Source organism: Chiroxiphia lanceolata, chromosome 1 (genome assembly GCF_009829145.1).
Source record: "Chiroxiphia lanceolata isolate bChiLan1 chromosome 1, bChiLan1.pri, whole genome shotgun sequence".
In the NCBI taxonomy this organism is placed as follows: Eukaryota; Metazoa; Chordata; class Aves; order Passeriformes; family Pipridae; genus Chiroxiphia; species Chiroxiphia lanceolata.
In genome coordinates, this window is record NC_045637.1 from 138,950,165 (window position 1) to 138,969,657 (window position 19,493).

General features: G+C 42.6%; 1 protein-coding gene across 1 annotated transcript; it reads right to left on the minus strand.

Annotated features, from left to right (window-relative positions):
• Nucleotides 1-432: 432 nt before the first annotated feature.
• Nucleotides 433-18,012, minus strand: LOC116787773. The gene is made up of 4 exons (XM_032689701.1): nucleotides 17,508-18,012; nucleotides 8,980-9,518; nucleotides 7,602-7,668; nucleotides 433-2,856 (listed from the first exon to the last, which is right to left on the minus strand). The coding sequence occupies exons 1-4, from the start codon at nucleotides 18,010-18,012 to the stop codon at nucleotides 1,337-1,339; spliced, it is 2,631 nt and encodes an 876-aa protein (XP_032545592.1). The 3' UTR covers nucleotides 433-1,336.
• Nucleotides 18,013-19,493: the final 1,481 nt, after the last annotated feature.

Genomic DNA, 19,493 nt, shown 5'->3' on the forward strand with positions numbered 1-19,493 from the left:
TAACAGCAAAAATAGCGTGACAAGCTCAAAAACAAACGAAGAGCACAGCAATGTATATATATTTTAGATATACACTCAGGCAGGCACAAAGTCATATCGTGCATAATATTCCTTTTCAGTAAGGTTGATTTAAGCAGCCTGCAAGTGCGTTGTTAATGTCCCTCTTCTATAATTACGTCTGTAACACAAATATCTATCCTTTTGTAGGAACGCTGAAAGAAAGCTGGAAAAAAATGTGGCAAGGCATGCCATTTACTCCTAACAAAAGGAAAGAGAAAGAAGAGTGAAGCAGCATTTGTGGAGAAGAAAAGAGAAAATGGGACAAAAGCCTCTACATAGATTAGGAAAAAATAAGAATAATTTGATGGAAAAGTTGGAAGAAGATAAAAATTAGTGTCAATGAATACACATTTTCTTTGAATTAACTGAGTGATTTAACAAAAAAACCCCACCTTTTTAAATTCAGCACCTGTTCAGCAAAATAAATAGGCTTTGTGAACAGTGTTCCTTTTTGGTCAGAAAAATATTTTATTATTTATAAGAAATTGGATAAAAATTTGACTAATTTTCAAAAGTCTTATTTTCAAGACATTCCTTTAGTACTTGTTTATTTTTGCCTATCCACTCTTACTTTTTAGGATAGACTTCCTTCTCTTCCTACAACTTTTCATGGACAAAAGTAAAAATGGGGAAAAGCCTTCCCAATAATTTAAATGCAGATTATTTCCAAATTAAATTAGAACAGTCACTAGTTCCACTGTTTTTGTTATAAAAACAATATTCTATTTTCAACCCAGTCCATTTGTACAATACTAAGAATGTACACTCCAGTGTTGCCATATCATCATCTCTAGTTTGAGGCATGTTCTCTCCATTTATAGAAAGCACATTTTGTAAAATGTAGAGAAATTAGACTCAAAATGCATTTAGTCTTATTATTAGCCTGTTGAGAGAAGAAACTGAAAGCAGGTTTCCATTTGCTGTGCTGCTTTCGGTTACAGTACTAAAATGTATTTACCCTCACCTGCAATTTTTTGTGGTCCAGAAATAACCAATTTTAAGGGACCGCTTTATTAAAAATAAGAGAGTTTGATCTGAATTTAAGGTTCCCCTGCCTGAAGATGTTAACAGAATTAAAATCTTGGAACACTGAAAACTTTTATTTTCTTTAAACACTAACAATTCAATTCAGATGATATTTAAATATTCCTAAAATTGAGAGTATTTTGGCGGGATGATCTGCTCATGTCAACACAGCATAAAATAGATATAAAATCAGAGTACAATACAAATACAATTTAAACCCCAATTCTGTGCTAACTTCACTGCACAGAAATTAAGATGAAATCCATAAAATAGATATACTGGTTCCATGTTCATGAGTGATCTGATTGATCCTTCCACGCACACAGTCAAGAGAAACTGATATCAGTGTTCCATTATGTACTCCAAAAGATGCACGGAGGGACACACTGGTCCATATGCTTCCCTCTGGCATCTGACCTCCAATCTGCTGAGCAATTGCTGTGGGTTGCATGTGATCCATGGTCAACTGATTGAGAGTCATTTTAAGCACATTGCATGAGTGGATTAGCTTTAAGTTAAATGCAAGGCTGGCAACTCCCTTTTCAGTAAAAATGAAATACTTCTGAGCAAGCTGTCCGGAAGAAACCAGCTGTATCTGTTTCTCATTGGATGAGACCTGGGTGAAATCCAGTAATTTGTTTCTCACAGCTCCCGTAGGCAGACCTGTAACAGAAACTGTGGCTGATATAGCACTAGAAACTGCTGAAGGGATCCAGATGAGGCTAAACATACTAATTCCAGAACTATCTCCAAAATACCGAACATTACACTGTGCAGGAGAAAGTATCTCAAAGCTAATCAGATCTCCAGCACCAACTTTCGTGGCCCCAGAGGCAGATATTGATGTGTCTCTGTAATTTACCCCAGATTTAAATACATTCATTAGTTCTCTGTTCGTACCATTTCTATTGATATAAGAAATTAAGGAGAAGCCCTCCCGGACACATGTATGACCCATGGAATACAATGCTTGGTGAAAAACAAATTTGACAACACCAGTTTCAGTGAACTTTATAGCTCTGCCATCATGAGATAAACTTAGCATGTAAGGGTCAGAAACAGAAATTATTTTAAAGGTAGGTCGATAATTTGTTTGGTAATGCATTGCTGTTGACATCTGTGCACTGAGTGCTACAGCACCAGTGTCATGAGACAACCAAAACAAACTGAGTGGGGTAATAAGATCATAAATATTTAAGTCTTTGCTTTGATTGCAGAATTGATTTGGGCTTCTCAAATACACAGAAAGAGTTTGGCTGGGCTCCACTTCAGCAGCGCTGCTTAAACTAGTGCTCTGGAAATACTTTCCTTCTGGCTGTTCAATCCGAACACCACTCAGTTCATAGCCTTCCTCGCTGCCATTAAGCTTTAGGGAAAGTTGCAAGAAATTCCTGCAGCTGTGCTTTACTGCAAAATTTAGGTCAGTCCACAACAGACCATGTTGCCTGAATACCAGGCTGCTATCTTCAACAGATAGGATTTCACAGGAAAGCTTTCCCTTTATCTTCAAGTTCAAGCCAGAGTAGACCTGAGAGATGCCAGACTTCACAGAGGGTAGCATAATATTTGCAGCCCAAGACTCTGAGAGCTTGTTTTCACTGGTTGCTGAACAAACCGTATCACTGACAGTGGAACAAGGCATGGCCACCATTCCATCTTCACATTTTAAACATGCTTGGCATTCCTGCATTTCCTTATTAAAGAAATACTCCTCTCCACACATTCCCAAAGCTGCATCTTTCTCAGCAATTCCAAGGCATCGGAAACCACCTGTTCACAGGAAACAGACAATTTTTATTGTCATACCTTTAAAATAATAAAAATAAGAACTCTATAACTCCACATATCAAGTATCTTTGATAATATATCTAATCATAAGGGAGAAAACAGCAGACAGTTACGATGGTAGATCACTTTGTGCTATTAAAGGAAATTTGATAGCTAACAGAGAGGAAATATTAGGCATAACTCAGCTTGTCCAAGCCAAGCACAATGGTTTAGAGTGAAAGAAGGGCTACAGAGGGGCAATTCTAACCAAAACCTGTAATGTATCAGATGCAATGACAATGCTCCAAAGACACTTCCTTCCCTGAAGTAAAAGGCATGGTGACTAACTGGTGCACTGAGCAGCTCAGATACTTTCAACTAATGGAGAGTTCCCCTATACATGGTGAAATGTGCACTGCCTTCCCAGCCGCATCACAGGGTATCTCTGTGGTCGCTGTGATTGCTAAAGTAGTGCTTTGCAACCCAAGGAACAAGGATCTCCAGCATTCACTCTGTGCATAGTTTTTAAAGAACCTGCAAGAGACAAATAGGAAAACCAAAACTGCAAACAGCATGCATTTAAAAAGTGGAAAACCACTCTCCCAAGACACAGGATGCCAATGGTTGTGATAAAGCTAAAATAAAAAACTGCTGCAAACAGTAAGGAGAATATCTAGACACGCTGCTTGAAATTACTTTATTTGACATAAAGCAATTTTGTGCTTTATGACCTAAGTGGATGAAAGAATGCACACCCAAAGAGCAGGTTTTAAAAACAGACTGTCATTTTCTATGGCAATTTTCCAAAAGCACTGCCAGCTGCCAGTGCTTCCAGCTGGAGCAACCAGAATTCAAAACATTTATGTATGGAGCTTTCAGGATCTAAATCAACAGACAAAATCTGAGGCAACCTAAAGAATAACCACCCGCAGTTTGTGCCTCAAAATGTAATCACTAATGCACCCGCTTATGCTTTTTGCTACCATAATTAAAACTCAGTAATCAGCTTTCTTATAGCTGTTCTTAAATATCCTTTTTACTATCTAAATCCTGTATCATAAATTTGCTTTATTCTTCAGATGGAAAGTTCCTGTATCTGGGCTGGTGTTTCCTCTAAGACTGGGACTACAAGCATTTGATATGGATCCCAACAAGCCATATTTCTCCACTGTTAGCCCCGGGGTGGGGCTGGCTATGCCGACTGCTGATGCAGACAGAAAAGCTCGTCACACATACTGCAAACTGCAAGATAGAGCAGTACACGCGCACCTGGCCCACAAAGGACATCAGAATATTGGCTAGAATTCACTCCTGATACTACACTATTCAGCAGAGAACACCAGACACTGTGTTACTTTATACAGGCTTCATATATTCACCCTCATATCACTTTGTCTGCTTACATATCATTCACTTAAGCGATGATTCTCCACTAACACCAATATGTAGGACCGTACAACTTACGATGTGAGAATACTCTTTCTAAGACCAGGTACCATTTTCTCAGAGCTCACTGCAGAACAGTCAAGAGAAATGTAGCACTTTGTTCCCATCTGAAAGTGTCTGGCTTTTTTATGAGAAACAAAAATCAAATAAGTAAAATCACCTTTTTTCAACTAAGAACATTCTAAAGGGAATACAGAAAAAAAATCCCAGACAAACTTTCCCTTTGAAATCAGTTTTAACCATGATGTGATTGTTCACATGACACTTCTTTACCGCTTCTACTTCTCATATCAATAGCTCCACCACCACTGAGAAATACTGGATGAACTGATACTGAGTACACAAATACAGCTGCTTTGGCAGAGAAGGCTGGCAGTAATGCCTAGAAATCCTTTTTATGCTATTTGCTTCTTTAAAATATTTTAATATATATTTGAGGATTTTTATAAATATCAAATTTTACAAATACATGTGGTGACTACTCACTCCAATGTGCTATCCAGTCTTTTATTGGTTAGATCTGCAGCAGGTGTTCCCTCTGTGTGTGCTTCAAATAGATGACTTCAAAGCAGCACACAAGCTGCTTTATACTGTGGACACAGTGGCCAGAGTAGCACTCTACCCTTTGCCCAGAAGAGGTTAAGCAGTGAATGACAGCCAAACATCAGAAAGCCAGCACAGCAACATGCTGTGACTGCTTCCTACTGCTGTTAACTGCCTGACAACCTCTCCCACCTTTTTCTGACTCCTGCTATGGGCACTGCTGCACCTGGTTTAACAATGAGCAACCCAGCTCAACCTGGTTTTGTGAAATCAAGTTTTTCTGCAGCACACTCCCCAGCCCTTGCCACTCATAGAAGCCAGGCAATTGCAAGGCAATTAGAGTAAGCCATGCATGTATTTTTCTGCCGTTACTACTCATAACTGCCTGATGCAAAGATGAGACTCAAGAAGATTAAGTATGGGAATCCATCTCTTTTTAAACCCTCTACATCAAATTTGGTTCATCACATATCAACATGGCTAATTACAAATCAGGGCTATCTGTCTAGGTTCCCATTCTTCCCCCTGCATCCCACAGTAAGTTCTACAGTAAGTTTTACAGTAAGTCCTCTGTAGCTTGCATAGCATTCCAGGGAGACTGCCTTTGGTTGACTCCATTTCTTGGGCAACAGTCTGACCACTTTCCTGTGATTATCTAAGAAGGAAATGATGCGCTGGACTCCATTTTCATTGACTACATACCTCCAACTGTTATTGAAACTTGATGACTAGCATTTAATCAAATAACCTAACAACTCTCACCCCGGATAAAAGTGAGAAAAAGCAGCAGGGGAAGAAGGTATGATGTAAAGGAAAGTGGAAGGGTGAAGAAGGAGAGGCTCCTAGTTGCACTTCTCTTTATTGTTATTTGCTCTGTCTCCCCTCACACTGTACAGTGAAGATGAGTTGCTACAGATGCAACAACCTTTGCGTGCAGCTCAAGAAACCACATTCAACATCTGGAACTCATATGTCAGATCACATCTCTATCTTCCCTACATTACCCAAGACAGACATTCAGTTTCAGCCTGCCTTTTAACATGTTAATCACACTTGTAGAAGATAATGAGCTACCATGGCCAGACAGGCTGAAAGTAGCAGTTGTCTCTAATAAAAAATAAAAAGAACACTCTCTTGCATGACAGATGGAAACAATATTGACAGGACATTGATTCCTATTCAGGTGATGGGAAATAGTTTGTTTTCACATAGTTACAAGCCACCATTAAAACTTGGAAAAGATGAATCAAGGGAAGTGTCCTTCCCTTTCAAATACATTGCTACTGACACGCCATTATTACTCATCTGTTTCTTGGCAGTATTTTGCCCTCACTTTCCTCCAGTAGTTGTACAGACCCTCTTGGTCCAGTTCCCCCCCTCCACAGAACCCATTGAATAAATTACTTACAGCCTTCCCTCTTCCAAGCCACAGACAAGAGCAACACCCAATGACTACCACATTGGTGGCTCTCCTTTCTTAGGACTGAGCCCTTGTGGGCTTCCATCCAAAACCCCACCAATTCAACAAAACCCGATGCCTTACTTAAGAAGAGACAAAGCCTTACACCTTTCCAATGCTCTGACTCAAATATTGGGCCCTAAGCTGTCTTCCCTCTAACTCTTCATCATTAAGACTGTCTAAAAGAGTCTTGCCTCTTCTTTTGTAAGACTGATGGTAACTCCTCTACAGCATTTACCACGTAAGGCAACACTAACTGCTCTCTTGCTCTAGTCCATTTCCAGTTTCCTGTGGTGTTTTGTATGGACACAACCCAAACCAACACAGTTCCTGCCCAGAGGAAGTAAGTCCAACATAAGAGAACCTATGCTCTCTTTTCACCCTTTCCTAGAACCAATTCCCTCCCACATTTTTCCTCCACCAGTGGCTGGGTAGGAAAGGTACAAAATCAGTCATAATCAGCTGAAAACAGCCTTTGCCCCTCAGAAAGGCCACATTCTTTTTACAAGTTAGAAGTCTAGAGGAGGAAAACCATAACACCTAATGAAGCCCTCCTTCGGTTATTTGACTGTGAGACTTCAGGTACAGGTCACAACTGGTGAAATGCTCTGTTTGATCACAGACTGGCTGAGATAAACTTAGACAAATAGAAAGAAACTTAGTACCTGGATATAATTTGATCAGTATGTCTATTAATTTTGCTGGGTTTTTTGTCTGACTGTCATGAGAATATAATGGAGTAATGTAGGTAAAGTCTGCAGTGCAAAACACCAGACAGATCTGTTCTTAAATGTCTGAAAAATTCCTCCAAGCCTATGCAAATGATGGAAACTGTTCATTGTTCCTCAGTATTTGACAATATTGTTGCTAAAGGAGAATATGATTGATGGAAGGAGGCTTTATAAGAGCCTTCATGAGATCAAATCAGGTATCTACCCCAGCGCAGCAGAAGGAAAATGACAACTATTTTTCTCCATTAGGAATGATATCTTTGATTTTGACTCCATTTGCACCAGCATAAACAAGAAGAAAGTCAGGTCATAAGTGAAAATTAAAAAAAAGCACATAAAACTCCATGAAAATAAGGCAAAGGGGACCATCCAATGCTTCCTGTGGATATTAATGTCCTAAATAGCCCATTGTCCACAAAAACTGCTTACAGATGAGTGTTTTTCAACCCCTTTGATTCCAGCAAGCTGCACGTCACTACTTACTAATATACAAGCCTGAGCCCTTACCTATTTCTTTGTCCAGTTCTTGAAGATGTAATTATCTTTAATTATCAGAGAATATAACTTACCTGGAGTATTCAGGCATTTTATCCTCTCACCACAAATGCTTGGAGATTCAGTGCATTCATCTCTGTCCTGTAAATCACAAGAATCATATTGAAACACTATAACACGACAAATTTGAAACAGGATTTCTTCAGGTTCTATCACACCCATCTGCCAGTAAGAGGCATAGGCAGGGGTGGAGAACAGGCTGATCCTATAAGCATGTTGGAGAAAGAAAATTTTGATTTGGATATGTCAGCTGTTCTAAAAAGGTATACAAAAAGACTGGGCGGTATCCACGGAAAGCTAGCAGTGTGCAGATGACGAGCTGAATGGAGTGATTGCACAAGTAAAGCTTGTTACAATGCACATCCTCCAGAGCGATCCATCACTCAATTGATCTTAATGACACTGTAACAATCGAGACAGTGTTAGGAAAGGCTTTTAAGGACATTTAGTCTGGGAGGAAGGTGCTAACCAAAAAAAAACACAAGAAAAGTAAATGAGAAAGTATTATTTCCTGTCAACAAGCCCTCCTTTTACCCTACAGCAGGCAGAGAGGAAAGAATAACAGGCTCCGTTTGTATTTAAATGCTAGCACTAAAGAAAACTGAGACTAGCACTGGACAGACACTTTCAGGTTCTTTTCTCAGTGTCTTGGGAGTAGGTCACTGGCTGGTCAGGTCATGTTAAGATAAGAATTAGGGGCAATACTTGGCAAACAAGATACTGCTTTTAAATATCAAGTTCCCTGTATATATTAGGACTTCTAAATGATAGAAAATGAACAAAGAACCATCTTATTTTGCTTATTTGCTGGTTTTGTGTTGTATAATAAAATGTATTTTATAATAAAATGTGTTTAACAATAGAAGCATCCATGTTCCATATTTGTATATGTTTGCATGTTATGTTTAAGCAGGAATTAGTTCTTACATTTGTTTTAACTGGCAACTTTTGTTTCCAAACTTATAAATAAATGTCTGACTTATAGTTTTGCTTAGTAAAGCTTTCCTTTGCTTTCCAGAGATGTCTAAAAGTTTCTGTAGAGTGGAGTGGGATTAAACAAACAAATTTAGCATGCAAAAGTATAAATGTTTTAGCACGTCTTTTCCCACCATGATGAAAACAATCAAAGTTCTGCCAGCTGTCAGGTTTGGGAAAGTGTCACACCAAACAGACACAAACTAGTGCCTCATTTAGAGCAGTAAAAGCTAAAGGGAAAGCTCCAAAAAAAAAACTTCTGGCAGACTTCGAAGTGCCATAGACCTATTCAGTAAAACACATGCTCCAAACTGGATTTCTGTAGCTCTCCAAGTAGTTATTTCCAAAATGTTATCCCAGTATGTCAAACACAAAACTTCATAAGCAATAACTGAAAGATATAGAATTATGTTTCACCTGGCAAATCCGATCAGAGTTTGCAGAACACTCGGACATTTGGAAAAAACCAGCAGGACACAATGTGCATTTCTCACATTGTGAAGGTGTCTTTTGGAAATTGCAAAATTCATCACTTTCACAAAGGCCACAGTCCAGCAAAGACTCCCCAACATTAATCACTTTTGCATCCACTTCCACTTTATGCACAGAGTATGACTTCTGGAGATGATTTCTGACCTGGTTCTGAAGTCCTTGAAGATGACTTTCAAAATAATTTTGAATATCTTCTTGCAAACTCTGAAATGACATTTGTTTCACCGTATCAAAAAGCATGCCATACTGGACTTTGATCAGATCCATTTGCTCATACATTTTTCTTTGCTGTTCAAGAATCTCCCGTTGCTGGCTAACCAATACATGCTGCTGTTCAGCAAGTTTTTGCTGCAAATCAACAATGATCTGCTGTTGGCTTTTTAGCATTTCAGTAAATTTCTCATGCCCTTTTGCAAGGTGCAGTTGTAGTATTAGGGCATCTTCAGATGGAACTTCATTTTCTCCTGAAATAAAAATGATTGATTATTGTCCAAGCTTGCTGTATTATCTCTTCAAAAGCATTCCAGTTTTAGTACGTTAATGAAAAGTTGCACTAAATTCAAGTCATGATTACAAGGCCATTTTCTTTACTATCTTTGTAGCTACTTCATGGGACCACAAGGTCTTCCATTCCATAAGCAACATTTGCTCCTGCTTCAGGGAATAAATTAGCCATCACTGGGGTTCAATAACAGATTAACCATTCCTATGTACATGTTCAAATACAGTAAAGAGTAAATGGCCAATTTTCACTGTAGAGGTCATAAAACGTGGTGATAAAACTTGCTGCAAATACTAAGCCATTAAGGGCAGTAAAAGTAAGGGTCAATTACAAAAAGCTGCAAAAGCAGTCTACAATACTGAGCAGCCAGAATAAAATGGTAAAAAAGAAGCATGAAGGAGATAAAGGTGGAATGAGGCGCCCACTGAAAAAAAAATTCTACATTTTTTATATCAAATGTTGTACTCATAGATTATTATTACCCCTTGGAAATGATCTTGAAGTAATATATCCAGATATAGATGTTGGGCTACAGAGCCAGGTAATCAGCAGTCCAGTGCCCAACAGAGGTCAGAAAGGCAAATAAAATGCTAGGATTTATTAGAAGAAGAATACATAACAGAATATATCATTACGACATTACATTAATCAATAGAGCATCTTTAATACACCATGTAGTCCTGTTCCCCAACTCAAAAAGGAGTAAAAAAGAACCCAAAACGTTCACAAAAAGGGCAGCAAGGAAAATCTAACGTATGACATTGCTACAATATGAAAAAGTAGGTAAGACTTTCCAAGATAAGCTAAAATAAAAAGAAACCAAACAACTGTGCTTTATTACTGGTAGTGTGTAAGCAAGCAAGTGGATATGGAAAGATTCTTCAACTTTTTCTTCCAAAACAAGAATTAAGGGACATTAAATGAAGGCAGTAGCTTCCATACACGCTAAAACTTCAATCAGTTCCAGAAAGCTGCTGGTCCACTGTACAAGATAAAAGCAATCTGGGACTAAAAGATACACTTTTAGATTCAGGAAATCTAAAAAACAAACTGTTGGAGCTGGGAAAATGATTGAGGAAAATATCATGCCATACATTGCACAGTATCTGCTGCTCAACACCACCTGAGAGACCATTCTGAATCCATATACTCATTCATCTGTTCTTAGGCAGCACTGATTTATCTTCTTATAAGTGCAGGATATCAAGGATAAGACAATGAAAAAAGACCATAACCAGTTCCTGTTTACAGTTCCTAAATTATTTTGCTGTTTTGATGCTTTTATTCACAGCATAAGGCACACAACTTCTACTTCTCAGAATGAACTTAAACATTAAGGTAGTTTGCAGAGTACTGGATTTGAGAAAGCAAAGACCAGGATTCAGAAAGGCCACATTTCCCATCCAAGTTGGAAATTTTAAAATATCTGGTAAATTATACCCCCGTATCTCTTTCTGTCTAAAATGAACAAGTAGTTCTGTGAAAAGCAGAACCACTGTCATCTGATTCTCTGTGAATTTGTGCCTTCCATTTGACTGGCTAAAAAAGTAGCACTACCTTTGCTACCTTTCTTCTTCAGAATATGGAGCAACAACCAAGTCACTTTTGTCCTATTGACTAAAAGGATTAACAGCTAGAGGCAAACTTTCAAATGCTCATATTCCACTCTCTCTTTAATCACCTCTTACAAAGTTTATACAACCTTGCCTACTTTTAATCCCTCTACCTGTTGTCAAATTTGTCTGAAATCAGCCTACGGGTTTGACAGATAGTGGGCAGCAGGACAGTTACAAGGACATTGTGACTGCCTATCAAGACTTCTCATCAACCTCCATGAGTTCCTTCTGTGCCTGAGGCTGGAAAGACATTAACAAATGCCTATTGACAAAACTTTTGCACTCAGAAATCTGGCCTGCAACCAAGAATACAGGCAGAAGAGCAGAGGTCTTTGCCAAATATTTTGGCTGTACAAGTGACAACACACTGCAAAAGGACTATACCATGTATCAGTAAGAGCTAAGTCTCTTCAAAGCAGACAGAAGTCTTCAAGGAAAAGGATGGCACTTACCTAGACAAATAAAACATACACACCTATTAAAACTGCTGATGAAAGCTGGCATATTGAGACTCTGACTAAAATGCTGACTACTGTTACATGTTTCTTCCTAGATCTCCCTGTAATTTTTCTGAGGGACTTCATCCTCTTGTCCTGCATTAATATTTCTTACGTGCTGGAATGACACGCAAGAACAGGGCTCCATGCTATTCCTGAAATACAGTTATCGCTAAGTAAAATATAAACATAGAAAATAATGAGCATCATATTCTTTTAATACCAGAAGACTTAAAATCTAAATGCACTCCTCTAGGAGACTGTTCCATAGCTCTAACAGCCATCTCATTCACTGTCAAATGAGCTGCGTACATGACTGCCTCTATCAATAACTTCAGAAAGATACGATCTTGACTTTAAACTTGAAATGTTAACAAATCTAGGTTTGTAAGGAACAAATAGTAGTGAAAGTAACAACATAAAGTCACCATTTCTAGGCTTTTTTACCCTCTTTCTCAATGAAAAAGGTAAACAGAGATAAGGAAAAGTCCAACTGGACCACTTAAATGTCAGCCCAGGGACATGCCTCTGGGAAACTGCAAGAGGGAGTGAATCCTATACTCAAGGATATATTACCAAACCACTTTTTCCAAGACCACTTTTCCTCCAGTTCTCAGTGGCTCAGTGGGATCAGTAACAATAGAATTTTGAATGATTAAGCCATCACAAATTTATCCACAGAGAGAAGAGAGGCAGGGTTATTGGGCTCTTCTCATCCTGGCAGTCTGGGCTTTTCTCACACACACAAGCAAAGCTATTAAAGCAACTAAAGGTTAACTAAAGCTCTGATTCAGTAAGAAACATAAAGTAGAGCTTTATTTTTAAGCACATACTTAAGGAGTGTTATCTTCAGCCAGTAACTGTCTGACTTACTGGCATTAAGGAAAGCTATAATTTTAAGTACTGACTGCAGTGAAGCTTACTCACTTGATGGACCAGCTTTCTATTATCTCTGCCCTAAATTGTCTTCCACAGCTTTGTAACAATGGATACATTCCAGTCAGTCAATTTAGCTTTGCCCCTTTTGGCTGTCTAAAGCTCAGCTGGAGAGAACACGAGGCCTAAAAAATGCTTTGTGACTGGCTTTTTTCTCTCATTTTTATCCATTTTGCAGTATTATGACTAAACTTATACTCACCAGTACAAGAGGCTCTTCACTGCACAGTACAGTCAGTGCTACTGGCAGTTCACAATGCCAGACCAACAGAGAGCATAATAAAGCTCTTGCACAAAAGGGAAGGCTTTACTGAAAACAAACTACATTCAATTAAGGAGAAGGGTTATCTTGTTTGCCAAAATAATTCTGAAGTAGGAATCTAAAATAACTCAGATGCTGAGTGCCCTATTTTTCCTTATTAAGTATATAAAGGTAAGACATGCTGAACATGTCAGATGGGGCTGTCCCTATCACAGATGTCTAAAATTATGAGAAGAATTCCACTGCAAGTGATGTTTACTCACTAGCAGACTTCAGTAATCCCATTTTTCCACATTTCCCAGACAAGCATCAAACAGGTATACCCACTAGCAACACACAGATGTTCCCAAGACCACAGATACAGTATTATTTTCCTTGTACACACACCACACAGCCATGGCAAGGCCTGTTTTGCAGACATCTGCTCCATGCTTTCAAGATGAATCCATGCTGCAAACACAACATCGCATATGAACCTCTGCTACACTTCCCTAGCATGTCTGGAAAGGACAAAACATCATGACGGTGTGTTTTATGGACAAGGTAGCCCTCAGACACAATCTGCCACTGCACAAGGGGCAGAGGCTAAAAGTACTGTGAGAAAGGGAAGGTGAGATTTTGGTTGGCACTCAAGAGCAGAGACATCTGACCTTGACAGTCACTCCTGGAAAACACAGGAGATGAGAGCAGTGGGCTGCAGGCTCTGCTCAGTGCACAGACAGCGACAGCATGAGAACCTACAACCTTGTTCAACCATGTTTGGCAGGTATGAGATATCATGGCTGCACATTATTTTGCCCAAATGTAGGGGTTTGCACCTGCAGAGAAGTCTGCACAAAAGAAAACAACAGAAAGATGGGTCTGATATGAAAAAATGAAGGATTTAATGACAATTATTGAGTGAGGAGGAATACAAAACGGTAAGACAACAAAAAACAGTTCCTGTGCATTCCTTCTTTTGGGATGCCAGTCTTTCATTTGAAGTAAGGTGTACTCACAGTGCTGTTGAGAAAAAGCAGGGACAATCTTACAGAGGAATGGGCTCATCTGATTTGAAATGGGAGTATGAGTCAGCACTCCAGCATCTTCACTTGACCAAGGGAAGTGGTAGTTCAGCTGCAGTCAGCAGGAGTGTTCCAGATAGTAGCTGTGGTGCTGGTGATACCGGCTGAAAAGATGATGATGATGATGTCTGTGTGACCCCCACAGATGGGCTGTGCTGGCTCTGTCAGGCAGCTGGTGGAGGGTAACAGTCACCTGCCTCCTGCAGATGAGCCTGCAAAGACACCACGCTGGGAATCAGTTCAAGCCCTGATACTGGCCTGTATCTTGGAGGTCTTCAGCAAGCATTCGAGTAGACTACACCTCGTATGAGTGGAGCTATATAACAGGTTGAACAACAGACCATTCAGTTCACCAAAACAGTTTTCTGCAGCAGGTTAACTAGAGCGAGGATATTTTAACTACTAAAGAACCAGTGCAAATCTACTCATGAACTGTCACACAGCTGGCAGTCGTAGGCTGGGGTGGGCCTCCACGTCTCCAGCTGTGGATGGTGAACTAACACAGGTTGAAAAATGGCCTTAGAGTCACCTAGGCAGCATATTCCAGTTCCCCTCATATCTGAGGAGAGGTCAGTGGCAAAGAAACACCCTTTTCAGCTGGTCTTAGTCATGTGCTGAAATAGTAACTTGACCGAAATGTTCTTCTAAAAACAGAGAAATACAGCAAGAGTCACTAACCTGTCTCTTCCTGAATCATTGAATCATAGAATGGCTTGGGATGGAAAGGAACTCACAGTTCATCTTGTTCCAACCACCCAGCCATGGGCAGGGACACCTTTCACCAGACCAGGTTGCTCAGAGCCCCATCCAACCTGGCCTTGAACACTGCTAGGAATGGGGCATCCACAACTTCTCTGGACAATCTGTTCAGTGCCTCACCACTCTCACAGTAAAGAATTTCTTCCTTACATCTTATTTAACCCTACTCTGTTTCAGTTGGGAGCCATTCCCCCTTGTCATGAACATTACACGCTGTTTGGGTCACAGCTCTCCCCAGACAACTGTAAATGCATTTCCCCTAATTAAAGATCTGATCATCACCTTTTTTTTTTCTTTTTGTTTTAGTAGAAATAGCTGGAATTGCTATACAAACCATGCTCATTTCCAAGACCTATGATTCCAGCTGCAAATGGGGATTGAACAAGGAATTCTCTACACTGCTGCAGGAAACCCAGTGACACGTGTTCAAAATAAGATCCCAGGCAAATGCAGAGAATGTTAGAGGTTGCTAGCAGAGCAGAATACTGGATGTTTGCCTGTACACTGACTTGAAGGAAACCAAAGACTGTCAACATGGCTTATTTTTTTGTTCCCGCCGCCAAATACATGGAATTTCTGCTAGATGTTGATGAATCCAGTATGCTGTTCTTCCACTTCCGGGAGAGAAAGCTGCCTTGTGAAGGTCTGGGTCCAGTCTTTGGAATGGGCAAAACAAGCCTCTACATCCTTTGTGCAGTCTGGACAGAAGTACAGCAAGACTCATCCACACCAACTGCAGCAGGTAACAACAGTGAGAGTGGAGAACTACTAAAGGTGCAGCTGTCCTCATCTGAAAACTCACACACAGAAGCTCGTGTGTTACCACAGGTTTGCTCACTGTGTGCTTCCATGCCAACAGTGTCTTCCATGGGATTACGTGGTTCAGTGGGCAGCGCTGTACACTGCTTTCTCTCCAGGATCTAGGATGCTTCTCTCTGCCAAAGGAAGATGAATGCACAAATCTATGACTGCCACTGGCCATAATCCATTCTTGAAGCATTCAAGGACTTTTAAGGGAAACTTCTAAGCATACTTTTGTTCCTCCAAGACTTCACTCAGCAACAGGCCTACAAAAAATATAAAATGGAAAGAGTATAGTGAACTCTGTGCCAAGTCTCCAAAATCCCAAACATCTTCACACTCTGGCCCTTTAGTTTTAATTTCCTCTGATCTCCATCAGAAGGGACAGATGACCTAACCCTAAGACCTAGGGGATGAGAGGTGCATGCAACTCACCATGTTAGCTGGAAGTGCTGGTGGTACTGGAGACTGGGAAGCACAGACTGATCCAAGTCTTCTAAAGACAGTCAAAGAATAAGAGGATGTTCGGAGAAAAAGGTCACACCGAGCTGGGTGTTCTTTGTAAGACTTTCATGGAGATACAGCATGTCTGCTTTCAGCACCATCCAAAAGTATTACTCTTTTCTGTCTATTCAGAATCCCCTTATTATTTGCCAAGGCTTGTATTATACAGAAAAGGATTTTGGTATGGACAAAGAAAATGCAAATATCCTGGATCATGGGTCCATCTGCAAAATGGAGGCATGGCATTTATGATGATATGCATTTATGAAGAGTATGCACAGAAGCAGAGAAAACGGAGGCTAACCATACTGACTTCTCTGTTTTCTGTCCACCTTTGGTCGTGGAGCATACAGAGGTTCTGTAAGACATCTGAGAATAATATCAGGCAAGATGAAGGTAGACAGTGTCCCTGCATTAGGCATGGGGGGGCTTAAATGTCAGCCCTGGGACTGGAATCAACAAGCACAGGAGTTTCCTTTGAAGGAGATGTCCCTTCACTAAACAGACCTTGGTAACTTGTAGAGGTTTGGCATATGTTCTGGGGTCGGAAGCAGCCTCAGCCCTCAGATTTGCCACATGGATGTGAAAAGGCGGTAAATGACCTTCTGCATGCTTTCCATTAACTTTTAACATCAATGGGAAATAAATCACTCTTCCTCATATATTTTATACCTTTCGGACACAACATTGCACCAGAACTCGATCTGCTTTGTGGTTATGTAACACCTGCTGGTGCTCTTCTTGTGGGTAAATCCAAATATCTCAGGCAATTAGAAACATCTTCCACTGATCTAGGAATGTAACCATGGACATACTTGGCTTCCTACAAGGATAGCAAATTCACCAAAACTGTGCTCATCAGCAGACAGGTAAGTGTTCTGAATGATGTGCTGTAAGAGAGGCTCTGTATGTTTTAACCCTTGGCTATTGCAGCGAGATAGTTTGGCAGCAGCAAGTTTCTTAGCAATGGCAACAGTCCGTGCACCCTGGGTTTGGAACGTACACCCCCCCCACTGAATCCTTTCACAATATTATATTGCTATAAACTAAAAAAAACAGGAATATCAGACTGTGAAGAGAGAGACAGCTAGGTCTTACACGTTTAAAAACACCACTAAAAAAAAGTTGTCGTGTTTCATCAGCTCTAGGTCTCCTACGTGCACCTGTTCGTGGAGGGGAGATGAAGGGGAGTGGAGAGGGGAGCCAGGGCAGCAATTCCTTCACACGTTGTGAAGACCAGCGGCAGATTTGCCTCCTAACTCTCCAAAAACAAGGAGGTTTGGTGCAGCCGCTCAGGCACCCCTGTGTCTGGGCTCCCAGACGTGCTGTAGCCCCACGGCTCAGCAGACACCTGCCTGGATCGAGGAGACCCAGCACCCAAGACCGCGGCTCTCAGTGACCACGCTGAGCCGCCGCGGGCTGCAGGACCCCTCCGTCCCAAAAGAAGGGGGTGTTGGTGTGGTGTGGGGGCTGTGTCCTCCCGCCCCCAGGCCCCCTCACACCGCCCCGCACCTGGCTTGATGTCGCAGGTGAGCTGCACCCCCAGGGCGGCACCGCCCCGCTCGGGGGCGGCGTGGGCAAAGTCGTCCCCCGCGAACTGTGCGGCTCTGTCGGCGGCGCGCAGCAGGGCGGGCTCGGGGCAGCCCTCGGCGGGGGCGGCGCAGCCCGGGCCGCGGGGCCGCGGGCGCAGGCGGGGCGGCAGCAGGCGGCACTCCAGGCCCGGGCAGTCGCGGCGGGTGGCGTTGGCGGCGCAGTCCCCGCCGGGGCAGGCTGGCGGCGGGGCGGCGGGCGGTGCCTTGCCGTGCGGCGGCCGCAGCGGCGCGGCGGTGTGCAGGAAGGAGCGCGGCGGGCGGGCGGCCCGTCCTCCGCAGCGGGGTCCGCGGCAGGGCGGCGGCGGCGCCTCGCCGCCCTCGCAGGACGGTCCGCGACAGGGCTCGGCCGTGCCGCCCCCCGCGCCCAGCAGCGACAGGCAGACGCCGAGCCAGCAGCGCGCCCACCACAGCCGTCTCCCCGGCATCTCCGGCCGCGCCTGCAAGAGAAGAGAGGCCGCGGAGGGTCAGGGCAGCTGCCCCTCTCTGCGGGGGCGGCCCGAGCCCGCCGTTCCCACCGCCCTAGCCCGGGGCGCACAGAGCCGGGGACCCTCTATCCCTCTCCCCCTCCGTTCTGCAGGTACCGGCACAGCATCCCAAATCCAGGAAAAACTTTTCACAACTACCGATCTCCGTCCCGTCCCGTCCCTCCCCGGCGTGGCCCGGCGTAACCTGCGGGAAGGTGCGGGCCCGCTCCCGGAGCAAGTGCGGCCTCGGGGCTGGGCTCCTCAGAGCGTGCGCCCGCAGCTGGGACTGACCTCCTCCGAAAGCTGGAGGGGAATGGAAATGTGCAACATTCCTGGGGCTTCGTTAGCATCAGATTTCCAAAGCACCTCCCTTTAACTCCTTCGCTCCTCCAGCCCCTGCCGGCTGTCGGGGACGGCGGTGGGACGGAGGCGGAGGCTGCCCAGCGGCTCCCGACGGCTCCAGCCCTCCCTACGGCTTTTATTGGCAGTGCCATCCTAAGGCGCCCGGACAGGGATATGTACACGTCTTAAAGGGTTACCTTTCATTCCGAGTGGTTTTGTTGCACCTGAAAAATCCAAAACCAGCCAACCAACCAAAAACCCCAAAACGACAGGAGTAAAGTACACGCGCGACGCGGTTTTCAGTAAATAAAATTTCAGGCGGCTGAAAAAGTTATGGGTAGTTTGGATTTCTTGGTTCCCACCTCGATCGTCAGGAACTTACACCCAAGCCAACCATCATCGCAGCTGCCGTCTTCTCTGAGGCTACCGACGGCCGCAACAGAACCGAAGCGAAGAAGCGCTTTTGGAGCGGTCAGCCATGCGGCTGTGGCAGGGTGTATTGCTTTCTGATAAATCAGCTTTACCAGACCCTTTCTGGCAGCGCTCACACCGAGGTGTGAGAATCAGCATACCTTTCGAGAGTTCCGAGGCGTGAATAACTCCCCGCAGCAGTAGCCACCTCGCTTATCTAATCTCTTCCATACGGTACTGGGGGAAAGCGACACTGGGAGAAAGTGTCCCCTTCAACACTGCGATGTCGCATTTTGCCCTTGGGAAGTTGGCCAGCACCGATACAATGGCTATAGGCAGTGGATACAAGAACAATTACAGAAAATACTATTTATTGATTCATTAGCTTCAGCTTCCTTTTATCCACGGGTTCACACACATGTAAAACTCCCTCAGAGCATCTTTGCAATGCTTTCACACAGTCTCTTTGCTATCACTTATACAGAAAGGAGAAACAGTGCATTGTTTTGTTGGTTGGGTTTGGGGGGTTTTGTTTGTTCATTTGTTTGTCTGTTTTGTTTTGGTTTGGTTTTTTTTTAATTCAGGTTGGTTCATTTACTGTTTCCCTTGCTACTGAAAAAGCATACCAAATACATCACTTGCAACTGGCTTGCCATTTTTTGCCTAAGCATTACTTCTTTTGAAAATAT

Coding starts and splice junctions, on each gene's coding strand:
- LOC116787773 (XM_032689701.1), bottom strand. CDS start 18,012: ATGCCGGGGAGACGGCTGTGGTGGGCGCGCTGCTGGCTCGGCGTCTGC. Junction 9,519..17,507: donor CACCTGCGACATCAAGCCAG/GTGCGGGGCGGT, acceptor TTTTTATTTCAG/GAGAAAATGAAGTTCCATCT. Junction 2,857..7,601: donor AAAATGCCTGAATACTCCAG/GTAAGTTATATT, acceptor TCCTGTGAACAG/GTGGTTTCCGATGCCTTGGA.